Here is a 12,374-nt window from a genome sequence, read left to right as displayed (position 1 = left end):
TGTGTGTGTGTGTGTGTGTGTGTGTGTGTGTGTGTGTGTGTGTGTGTAGGGGGAGACAGGTCCAAAAACCTTAAAAACTCTGGCACCCAGTGAGCAATAAAAGCTGTTGGGAAGAAATACTTTAAAAGATTCCAAAGGACACTGAGAAGGACAGGTGAGGGCAGTTGAACAATCCTGAAGTCAAGGCTTCATTGGGAAAACTTTTAAAAGTTTTTCTGTGACCTCATTGGTCCTTCCTCAGGCCAGGGAAGGTCATAGGAAGATGCCCTGGAAAGGGACTCCTGGCAGTCCTTGTCTGGTAAACATGCTGCCACAGAGCCACATCCCTGACACCCCATGGATGCCATGACTAGCGCGGGAGCCCTACAGCGCTAAGCGCGCAGCCTCACCTTTCTCCACGTGTACCTCGATAATCTTCTTCTCGCGGATAACTCTGGCACCGCTGCAGTTCTCACAACGGTCCTTGGGGTTGATGCGCTCGCCCTGGCCCTTGCACTCGATGCATACAGTCTGGATCTGCTGCACCATGCCCGGCCCGATCTGCTGAATATGGATCTGCATCCCCCGCCCCTTGCACAGGGGGCACTTCTCCACGGAGCCCTTCTTCCCGCCAATGCCTGCAGAGGGAGGTGGGAGACAACAAGCAGGAGAGCTGCGTTCCTTTCAGCGGGGAGCCGCCTATCCTGCTGGGCACCGCCTTGGGGCTGTGTGGAAGGAACAGGCAGGCAGAGCCTCTCCAGGGCGCTCACACCCATGCCACAGGTGCATGGCATGCAGGGAACTACAGGACCCAAGTCATCAGTGCAGGCTGTCACAGTTGGACTAGCTCTCTGTGGGACAACATTTGTGTGAATTATATTAACCTAAATAAGGCTTTACTGGGACACAGGCACATTCCCTCATGCGTTGTGATGGCAGAAGAAAGCTGATGTTTGCTGCTGCACCCTTCACAGGGAAACCACCAACCCCCACATTAGGAGAAATGTCCAGATTTTGAAACTTTTAGGATAAATATCAACACACTGAATAGCTGTTCAACCCAGAAAAATAGAAACATTCAAACAGGTGCAGTCCCAAGTGGGACTGCAGGGTTCCCTGTTTCCAAACTCTGCTTGGCCCCCATATTTGAAAAGATGATTATTTTTCTCTGAGCTAGGAAACAAGTAGAAACTGAGATCTGAGTGTGAGAGTCATTCCAAAATTAGTTTTTACCTTCACATTTCTCACAGATTATATTTTTCTGGAGGGCCAGTTTCTTAGTGATTCCATTATATAAGTCTTCCAGAGTTACCGACAGCTGGTGCACGACATTCTTGCCTGCCAAGGGAGAGAGAGCCAGTTACGGACTGATCTGACCACGGCCTTACTATACATCATGACCCTTGCGGAGTCCCTATTGCACAATATTAGTTGAAGATGTGTTACATTTGTTTAATGCTGTGGAACATTTGTTTAATGATGCAAGGATGTGTTGCATTCTTTGTGCTGTATTTGTTTAACTCAGTGAAGCTGTGTTACTTTGCCTATCTAACACTGATTGGTCTAATAAAGAGCTGAATGGCCAATAGCGGGGCTGGATGGCAGAGAAACTAAATAGGAGAACTATGAGAAGATCAAGGAGCAAGAAAAGAGGAGGCCTGCTACCCAGCCAGCCTCTGAGTAAGAAGTAAAACAAGATAGGCAGAAATAGAGGAAAGTGAAAGTCCAAAGGCAAAAGGTAGATGGGATAATTTAAGTTTAAAAAAAAAAAAGCTGGCTAGAAACAAGCCAAGCTAAGGCCAGGCATTCATAGGAAAGAAATAGTCTGTGTGTGTGACTTATTTGGGACCTGGGTGGTGGGCCCGAAAAGAGCCCAGAGAGTAAAAAACAAGTCCCCAATACTCAGAGCTGGGGCCAAGCCCCTCCTCCCCCAGAGAAGTAAGGCTTCAGCATCCAACCAACCCATCCTCCAGGTGCCCTGCCAAGATGGAGAACTTCCACCGGTCAAAAAGCCTCCACCTGTTTTCTGAGAGCACATCTGAGGGCAGGGAGACATGAAATCCTCACGGGACAAGCCCTTCCTCAGTCTCCTCCACTGACTCTTGCACGGGCACCAGGCTGCTTACTCTCCAAGCCCTCCTGCATTCATGGCCAAGCAGCAGTGCTTTCTCTGTCCAAATCTTATACCTGCATGCAGGATGGGGGGAGGGGGGGGAAGCCTAGCCCGCAGGGTGCAGTACACCTGCTCCCAGGGACAGCACAGCAACACCTTCCTTGCTACCCAGGTGTTCTGGGTGTCACTAGGACAAGGTGTCCTGGTTTATTGGCTGCCAACTTTGAGAGATGACTTAATTAAGGGCGTGAAGCTTTTTATTTCAGGACAGCTAGGGAGCTGGGCAAGAGAATGCCCGGAGTTTTAATCATGTCCACACTGTCAATTACAAGAGCAGGCAGAACACCCAGAGGCGGGGACAGATTTTCCCTCATAAACACTGTGATTTTCAGAACACTGTGTGCACAGAATCGACACCCATGCTTTTTAAAGTTCAAGGCCAATTATAATGTGAGAACAAATACACTCACCCAGGGTTTCTCACGGACCAAAGTCACACATCTTAAAACTAATGAAGGACACATCATTATTCCTGATTTTATCTAGCAGTGTAGTCAGCCTGGCTGTATATATGGCTTTAGGATCCAAAGTGGATTATCAGCAGTGAACTGGCAGGGGAGGGGCTGTGGGCCGGGGAGAATTCAACAACACAGCAGGCACTGCTGGCAGGCAGTGAGGAGGAGAGAATGATGAGGATGGAGCACAGTGGGCAGGGTGATTTATCTAGCGTACACCAAGCTCTGGGAGGCAGAAGCAGGAGGATCACAAGTTCAAGATCATCCCCCAGCTACATAGGGAATTCGAGGGCAGCCCAGGACACATGGAACCCTAACTCAAAAAGAAAGGAGGTATGGGGGAGGAAGAGGGTAAGGGGAAGATGAACCCAAGGCAGCAGGGGGTTGGGCTCATTTACCTCCTGGGGTTGAAGCTGTTAACCAGAATGGATTTTGAAACAGTTATTTATTTTACAAAGATTTTAAAACAGAGGTCAACTCTGTCTCTTAGAAAACCTGATGTTGGCTGGGTATGAGGCCACCCTGAACAGGGCACTGTCCCATCACAGTAATGAGAGAGCCTACAGGCCCTGGCTGGGATGGGGCCCAAGAGCTGGTGAGAAGTGGTGGGGGGAGGGAAGAGGGCCACTCTTGACAGAAGATTTGTTAAGCACTGAGGGGTCAATTTTGTCCCTTTGGACACTTTGGTGCCTGATCCAAAACAGATTGACTTGACCTTTCAAGGGTATCACTATGCAACTCCAGCTGGCCTAGAACTCAGTGATACTCCTACCCCGGCCTCCTGGATGCTAGCAGTACGCGTGTCCCTCTATCCTGTCTATAATCCCTCCCCTCTTTTTATGTGGAACACTGGAAAGGTACACACAAGAGCTTCCAGCAGCCTGAACACTAAAATTCAGAACTATTTTAAAAATTCCCAAATACCACAAGCACACCCCTTTAAAGCATACATCTCGATTCCTGCAGCATGTACAATATAAAGCTTGCTTACATGTTCACAAACATTACAGGCTGGGAAGACAGCTCAGAGAGTGAGGGCATTTACCACCAAGCCTGAGAACCTGAGTTCTGAAGGAGAGAAGCAACTCTTGCAAGTTGTCTCTGTCTTACACACACCGCTGCTCGTGCATGCATGCACACACACACACACACACAAATAAATGGGAAAAATTAAGTTAAAACCATTTACCTCTTCTCTCTCTAGTCATCCGTCCTCCACCACCAAAGAACATGTCAAAGATATCCATGGGCGAAGAGAAGCTGGGGCTACCCGAGCCCCCTTCTTTAATTGCCTGTTCTCCACCTTGGTCATAGATGTCTCTTTTCTTTGGATCTGAAAGTACTTCATATGCCTGGGATATAAGTTTAAACTTTGGGAAAAAAATGAGAGATTTAAAATGAGTCCCAGAGAGGTTTGAGATATTTTCCTATATGCAAGCCTACCTCCAAATGTAATCACAAAAGCCTGTCCCTCCAGCCATTAGTCTACATATTTGCTGTCTTTTTTAAGTGGGACATAAGGGACAAACATCATAAAGAAATTTGTTCCGAGAACAGGGTTAGAAATAGGAAGGGGGGAAAACTTGTCTCCACGCAGGCAGAACCAGCTAGAAGACATGGGGTACCCCTGGAGATAGGAGACCCCTATAAATGGCTGCAGCCCAGGGCTCCGGGTCCCCAGGGTTTCCAGCTCTAGGGACCACTTTCCTAGTTTACAGGTGTGAAATTCAACCACAGCCATCTGTGAGCACCTGCTGGCATGGCAGCTGCTGTGCGTAGATCTACACTGCCCCTCGCGGCCCTGCCCGACAATCCTGGCGGGCATGGGGGAGATGTCCACCTGTCTCACCTGTCAGCAATTCCTGTGGCGCTATTCCCCCAGCCGCCACTCCTGAACTTGGTGACAGACATAGTACCCCATGTGTGGCACACCTGCCAAAAATTTATCACCAGAAGCCAACTGTAAGGAAAGAACTAGTAGATGGACAGTGGTGGTGAACGCCTTTAATCTCAGCACTAGGGAGGCAGAGAGGCAAGAGGATCTCTGAGTTCGAGGCCAACCTGGTCTACAGAGTGAGTTCCAGGACAGCCAGGGCTACACAGAGAAACCCTGTCTCAGAACCCAAAAAATAAACAAACAACAAAAAGAACTAGGAAACCCAAATTGAGGGAGAGACATTCTGTAAATCTAAAAGACAGGACAACTAAATAAACCAAACACAGGTTCATTCTGGGATGTATTACACACAGGGAAAAATGGTTAGAAAGGATGCTCTTGGAACAAATGGGGAAATATTAAATATGTTACCATGTGAAAGTCATGTTTGCTAATTACTGTGGTGTCCTTCTCCCAGGGAGAGTATGCTGCATGCAGTATTTAACTGCATATTATTCACAAAAGCTCTAGCATGGACAACTATGTGACCATTTATTTGTCGTTGTGGAGGGTATGTTTCTAGTCACATTCTTCTCTTAAGTATACGCACCTTCCTAAAATAAGACATACACTAAAACATGCAGTTCTGTCCTCTGCCACCTTGTGGCCTGGCTCCTTTCAGCCTGTTCCGCACCAAGCCTGTGAACTGTGACCCTACCAGGCCACCATCCTCGCTGCCATCTACAACCCAACTCTGCCTTCCTCTCCTCTCCGGCCTCTGCTGTTTTTGTTTTGTTTTTTATATATGGTCTCACTTTGTAGCACAGGCTGGCCTAGAACTCACTGTCACCCAGGATGATTTCAAACTCACAAGTCTTCCTGCCTCCATCTTCCAAGTTCCTGATCCCAATTCTGGCTCTGGTCCACAGCCTCGTTGCTCTTTCTGAAACTGAACCATGTGCCCCAGGGGTCCCTGTGACAAGCACAGGTCTTCCTGTCTCTGCTGGAAGCCTCCTTTCCCAGCCCAACCCCACAAGTCCCAGCTTTCACGCTGCAAGCCCACCTGCGGTCTCTCAGCCCTACCAAGGCAATATTTTCTATCAAGCTATACCATCTATTTTTTATTTTGTTTTATTTTGGTTTGTTTTTTTTGAGACTGGGTTTCTCTGTGTAACAGTTCTGAATATCCTGGAACTCTCTTTGTAGGCTGGCCTCTAACTCACAGAGATCCGCTGCCTCTGCCTCCTGGGTGCTGGGATTAAAGGCGTGAGCCACCACCACCCGGCCTCACTGTACCATCTACTACTCTTGCTATGGCCCACTGTGAGAGAAACCCCATGAAGACATGATTTCTGTCATCTTGGGAGTACTAAGGGCATCCCTAAGCCTACAACTGTGTCTGCCATTTGGATGATATTTGGCAAATATTTACTAAATGAAGAGCTCAATTCTGGAAGTTCAGAGATGAATAAATGAGGTTGGCTCTTGGCCCTCCTGAGGCTGATTTTTACTCTGAAGGACAGAAGTGTGTGTGTGTGTGTGTGTGTGTGTGTGTGTTACATATCCCTATGTGTGTGCAGGCTCCCCTAGAGGACAGAAGGGGACATAAGGATCTCCCTGGTGCTGGAGTTACAGGGGGCTGTGAGCCACCTGACCTGGGTGCCAGGACCCATGCATGGTAAGCACTCTTAACCTCTCAGCCATTTCTGCAGCCCCCAGGAGGGAGTGCTTACCATGCAAACTTGATGACCCAAGTTCAGATTTCCAGAGCACACACAAAAGCTGTTGTGGTGTGCATCTGTAATCCTCCAGTACTATGGGAGGAGACAGGGGTTGCTCTAGGGCCAACTAGCCTGGAGTACTCTGCAGAGTAGCAGAAACAAGAAAGACGCGGCTTCAAAAGCAAGGCAGAAAGCAAGTACTGACTCCAAAAATTGTCTCCCCTCCCCACCAGAGGCTGTGGCATGCTTGCACCTCCATGCTAACACACAAAACCATCAGCATCATACACCTGGCAGTTAGATCTTTAGACAAATTAATTCCTATAATTTTTTTTCAAGGAAGTATCACCCACTACCATTGCTTTCCTCAGCAAAACAAAACCATAAAAACACACCAACCTGAGACAGGGGTTCTGTAAACAGTTTGGAAGGTCAGGAAGTAACTAGGCTGCCTGCCCCTGGGGCTTCTGGTCTCTTTGAAAGCAAGGATGCTCCAGGAGAGGGCCTACTAAAACACTCACCAAGTACCCAGAATGCCCCAAAGAGGCTAGGACCTAACAGACAGACTGAAGAATGAACAGAACTGCCCTGTCACTTGGTGGATTCAACTGCAGGTCAGACCTGATGGGACAGAGGCCCCAAATGCTGGTAAGAGGTCCTCCTACCTCTGGGGACCCCGTACTCCAGGTCTAACTCAGCTCCTACGAAGGTCTCCTTTCTTCCCAGTTGGGACTAGGGTTCTTTGATCTTTACCATAGACTCTTCATGTAATTCAGCTAAGAGATGGCTCTGAGAGCCACATAGCTTATGATAAGTTATTAAGTGAAGAAAAAAAGAAAGTCAGGTATTTTAGCTCATCCTATAGTCCCTGCACCCGAAGAGGCTGAGGAAGGAGGGTTGCCATGAAGTCATCTGCACTGCTGGATGAGACTGTAACAAAGTGAGATCAGAAACAAAAGGAAGGGTGAGTGGGGGTGGGGGTGATTGGAGAGACACCCAGTCGGACCAGGCATGCTCTGAGTGGCTTTTCTTCTATACTCTGAAACTTCCTAGATTTTCCTTTTTCTTTAAGACAGCGTCTAACAAATCCCAGCTTGCCCAAGAACTTACTATATAGCAAAAATAGCCTTGAACTTCAGATCCACTTGCTTTTATCTCCCAAATACTAGGATTGCAGGCATATACCATGACACCTGGCTGTTGTGGCACTGGGCACCAAACCCTGGGGCCCTGTGCATGCTGGGTAAGCACTTTATCAACTGAGCTATAGGCCAGCTCATACTCTGAAACTCTGTACAGTTACAGTTTGCCAAGAGCTTTATCTTGAAAACCTGTCACTCAAACTAAAATTTACAATGGAACTGGCCAAAGGACCAGACACGTCTCAATAAATGATGTCCTCTAGCCATCCCTGAAAGGGACTATTGCTGGCCTGCCCCTCTGGGTCTTGCAGAAAACCAACTGCAGCTAGAACAAGCACAGACTCCATGCAGGGCAGAGTGATGACAAACACAGACTGCCCACTGCTTAGCAACACAGGACAACAGAGCAGAAAACAAAGACCAACACTGAGGGCTTCCCAGCTGTCCCAGGACAAGGTGGGAAAGCACAGACTCCGTCTAGTTGTGAGGACGACCTTAATAATCTAGTGACAAACTTAGGTGAAAAAAACCCAGCAAATTCCCACCCACAGCATATAAAGGAGTCCAAAACTACACACAAAATCCTCACAAAAACCTGGGGGAAAGACCTGGAAAAGTCGGCATGGTGTGCCCAGCACATCCCAGGACAGGAGAAGCTGTGTGATGAGTGATGGAGTGAAGGAGCCTCCTGGGATCTCTCTAGCAGTTTCTACAGATTGCGTCCCCGGTCTCCTCAGCCCCGCTGCTCCGCAGTCCACAGTTCCTCCCAGTCCTCCTCCACTCTGGCTTTCCCCCTACTTCTGGAAACGCTCCTGCATACATGTGGAATTACAGAATTAAAGTCTTTCTTCTCCTGACCTCAGGCATGAATAGACCCCCACCCACCCACTCATGCGGAACATGCACAAGACTAATAAGGTAAATCATGGTAGGATAGGGATGAGGGTTGGTCAGCCAGTCTGTGGTCAGGAGCAACCTCTGCCAAGATGTCTTAGAAAAGAAGTAAAAAAAATGGATCACCCTCTCGTGGGAAGTAGAGAGGGAGATGCATTTCCAAAAGTGGGTACACACTGCTCCACTCCCAGCAAAAAAGATGGACCTGCCCCTTCTCACTGTGTAAAAGATTTATTTAATACTAACTTGGATACCTGGCTATAAACAAATATTCGTTTCAAACAAAGGGCAAATGACCTGCCCAGGCAGGTAGGTACTATGTGAAGAGGGCAAATGTAACCACACCAAATGCACCCTCATCTCAAACAGTATGCAAATGGGGAATTGCTTGGTGAATGTGATGTGACTGGAGCCAGAGTGGAAGGCTTTCCTCCAAGCTGCCTGCTGAACATGATGTCAGAAGCCTAGAAGCTCTCCTTAAAGGAGCCTGTCAGCAGGGCTGGAGAGATGGCTTAGCAGTTAAGAGCACTGGGCACTCTTGCAGAGAACTAGGGTTCAATTCCCAGCACCAATATGGTAGGCTCACAACCGTCTATAACTCCAGTTCCAGAGGACCAAACATCCGATCTCCAAGGGCACCACAGGCAGGCACGTGGTGCACAAATACACACTCAGGCAAAGAAAATGAAAAATGGCAGCGACAGACAACCAGGAACTGAGGGAATACATGTGCAAATCACTGACACAATGCCGGTGATGTTAAAAGCTACAGTAAGCCACCTAAATATAGACCGGAGCACACAAACGGGTAGAACAGGCTTACAGCGAAGTGCCTGAAACTTGTGACAGCCACGTTCGGCACATGTGGCTAAATATAAATATTCTATCATTGCCGCCAACAGCCAGCCTTCCTTAAGAAGCTTGCCTGCTCCAGCTTGGAATTACAAAGACAGACAGGCACTTTGATCCAAGTGTCATTTCCACAGATCTAAATGCTAGACGGGATGGATGACTGTGGCTCCAAAAGCGGTCCGGACGCCACTGCTATCAGCTTCTACCACGGCACTCACCCCCAAACTCATCTGGGACATCCAAAAGTTTTTTGCTCCCCCTTTTGGTTTGCTTGTTTTCGTTTTTTAAATAGCAAATGTGAAGGGGAAAAAAAACCGGATAGCTAGTCAGCTCTCCTTACAATGGCTGGTACACTTAGTCACCTATTCAGGTGGGGCATGTCCTCTTTGGGAACAAAATGAATGTTTTATTTCTGTAAACAGGACGAAAGGTTTAATTTAGGTCATTAATACGCAGGGCATTTCAGCCTATTATCTGTAGGTACTTATGGTCAACTGCGGGTCATTTGTCACAGGAAACCCGGAGTTCTCACTATAAACAGATGTGTCAGGTTACAGACTTCTGCATCCCTGTTTAACAACAACCAAAAAAGTGACAATTCAGTGTCCTAAAACTGGATACAGGCAGGAGGTGGCCTCACAGATCACATCCACTCATTTCCTCTCAAAAGGGACACTGGGTTTGTCTAGGGTACAACTGAGATCACAGAAACTCATCCCTAGGGCTTATGCAACAAATGGAATATAAACACAAAAGTAGTTCGCTGCCAGCCATGCCCACCAAGCACGCAGCTTCTGTTCACCAGTGCCGGGGTTTCTGGTTTGCTGGCGTCCTCTCCCACAGGAATGCCAGCAGGAGTTGTGAGAGCTGGGCTCGCACAGGTCAGTGCCAGAGCCCACCAGGGTCCTCACAGCCGGGAGGCAGAGGCTCCAAAAACACTTGTAGAGTGGCTGCTGGGGCTCGCAGCCCGCACCAGTCGCAGCCGGCTAGGTGTCCCCCACTGACCGCGCCCCGCGGCCTCCCTCAGACTGGCGCGGCGCCTGCAGACAGCCTCCGCTTCGCCGTCAATAATTCACAGCCCGGGTCCTCCCGTGACCCCGGCGCCCCGCGAAGCCCCGCACCTTCTCGCCCTCATCCGGGTTCTTGTCCGGGTGGTACTTGAGCGCCAGCTTCCTATAGGCCTTCTTGATCTCCTCCGGGGACGCGCTGGGCTTTACCCCCAGGATGTCATAGTACTCGGTTTCCTTCACCATCTTGTTTCTGCGGGGTGGGGCGGGCGAGGCGGGTCAGCGCGTCCCCGACGCCCCCGGGGCCCCCGGCCCGCGCCCCCGCCGCCGGCCTGCGCGTCACCGTCTCGGTCGCCGCCGCTCCCGGGGCTCTGTCCCGAGCGTGCGCCCGGGACCCACTTGCGCGCCCGGCACAGCCGCACTCGAGCCGCCGGCGCCTCCGCCGCGGGCTTTTATTCGGCGCCGGCGGAAGGTTCCGCTAGGAGGCGTGACGCCACAAAGACCCAGAACCTTCGCGGAGGTTCCGGCGGCTCCTGGGCTCTGTTCTCGGGCCAGCCCGGCGCGCGCGCGCTCACCCGCTCTCCTCGGATGTCTGCTCCTCCGGCTGGCCGTCCGACTCCTCGGAGCTCCAGTTCTGACTGCCGCCGCGGGCCATGGTGGGGGTCTCGGGCTTCGTGGCGGAGGGCTCCGGTTTCGGGGTAGAGGGTGCCCGCTGCCGACTGTCACGCCGCCCCGAGGCCGGCCCCTTGCCCTTGCGTGGGTCCGCGGAGTTGACCCTCTCTGGGATCCGCTGGCCTGCAGGAGGACCTCGTGGGCGCGAACCCTGGGCGGGGAGCTTGGACTGGAATGGATGTGAGAGTGCTGCCGGCCCCACCCGGCCTCTGCTCCGGGGTGTGGCTGCCTTCTGTTCGGTCACTGCAGGGGTGTGCTCTGGGGCCTGCCTCGGATTGTTGCATTTTTGAGGGGGTTGGGGATGGCTGCCCTCTGTGGTGGTGTCGAGATCCTGCTGTTGCTGTTTCCCCCTAGGCATCTTGAAGGCTGGATGACCCTTAGCCTTTGCAGGTGTGAACAGTGGTCTTCAAGTTACCTGAGTTTGGGCACTGGTCTTTCTACTGCCCACAGCTGGAAACCTCATAAGTACCCCAAGGGTGAGGAGTGACGTCTCCCTGCTGTGAGCAGTGTTGACGTCTGTTACATGTGAGCAGTGACATCTCCCAAGTCTCTCAAGGATGGGCAGTGATCCTTCTTTTCTCAGGAGTGGGTATCCCCTTCCCCAACATATCAGTGCACAAAACGACCGAGGTAGAACCACACTTAGTGGGTCCAGTAGTCCGGATGTAACGGGTGCCGAAGCGGACAAGGAAGGCCAGGCAGTCCAATCTTCAACTTCTCTAGGCTGCTCTCAACGGGTGTCATGATCGTGACTACTGAAATTTGTGGGCGTGGAACGGCCGTTGCAGCGCTATCAGAAGACTGCAGGCCCCTCTGGCCTAAGCTACCTAGGGTTCTGTTGGTGCTACACTACCTAGGAGAGGAAGCCGTCCTTCCAGCTCCCTGGAATCCTCTGACCTAGGTTTTGATCTGGCGGCTGAAGCTCCTCTTATATGCGTGCCATAGGGATACAAACGACTTAATACCCATGAGAAATTAAGCCAGGCCACTAGCTTCTGTTCCTAGGAACGTGGTTCAGGAACATGGCTTTTCTCCCTCTCGATCTTGCTCCTGGAGAGCAGTAGCTGCCTTTGGCCAGTTTCAGAGCTGGAGGCCAGGAACGTGGGGACCCAGTCCCATATCTTCTCTCCTACACGAACCTCAGCCTCTGTGCTTAGTTCTCCACTACTGGGACTTGTTCTTTGTCGAGTTCTCAAATCCCTCAAGGACACCTACAAGGATCAAACAGGATGATGTCTATAGAGCTAGCCAGAACCTGCCTGGTTCATAGGGATCACTTGGAAACGTTTCCTCCTGTATTTTTCTTTTTTTTTTTCCTGTTTTTTGTTACTGCTGTTGCTTTTGAGACAGGGTCTTACAACATAGCCTAGACCACCCTTAAACTCGGGATCCTCCAACCTCAGTCTCCAGTGCTGGGATTACAGGCATATGTTAGCTCATCTGAAAACTTCTAAAACTCTAACCTACATCCCAGACATTGCAGAGCTTCCAGGCGGAGTGCAGGTGCCCTGTCAGGTGGGCCCAGGGTTGAAGCCAGAGCTGGGAACAGACAGCCTCACATTCTTGTGTAGATGAATGGTGTTGGTAGGATGGGTATGGGTGG

General features: G+C 50.3%; 1 protein-coding gene across 1 annotated transcript in view; it reads right to left on the bottom strand.

Annotated features, from left to right (window-relative positions):
- The window catches only part of Dnaja4 (DnaJ heat shock protein family (Hsp40) member A4), a 17,072-nt gene extending 5,943 nt beyond the window's left edge, over positions 1–11,129 (bottom strand). Inside the window, exons 1-5 of the mRNA XM_005347376.1 lie at positions 10,675–11,129; positions 10,214–10,352; positions 3,797–3,977; positions 1,213–1,317; positions 390–617 (exon numbers count right to left, since the gene is read on the bottom strand). Coding sequence (XP_005347433.1) covers positions 390–617; positions 1,213–1,317; positions 3,797–3,977; positions 10,214–10,352; positions 10,675–11,129 — 1,108 coding nt within the window. The remainder of the gene's footprint in view (positions 1–389; positions 618–1,212; positions 1,318–3,796; positions 3,978–10,213; positions 10,353–10,674) is intronic.
- Between the last annotated feature and the right edge of the window lie 1,245 nt (positions 11,130–12,374).

Source organism: Microtus ochrogaster, chromosome 5 (assembly GCF_000317375.1).
Source record: "Microtus ochrogaster isolate Prairie Vole_2 chromosome 5, MicOch1.0, whole genome shotgun sequence".
In the NCBI taxonomy this organism is placed as follows: domain Eukaryota; kingdom Metazoa; phylum Chordata; class Mammalia; order Rodentia; family Cricetidae; genus Microtus; species Microtus ochrogaster.
Note: the sequence above shows the minus strand (reverse complement) of the source record. Positions and strands in the feature narration are given on the sequence as shown.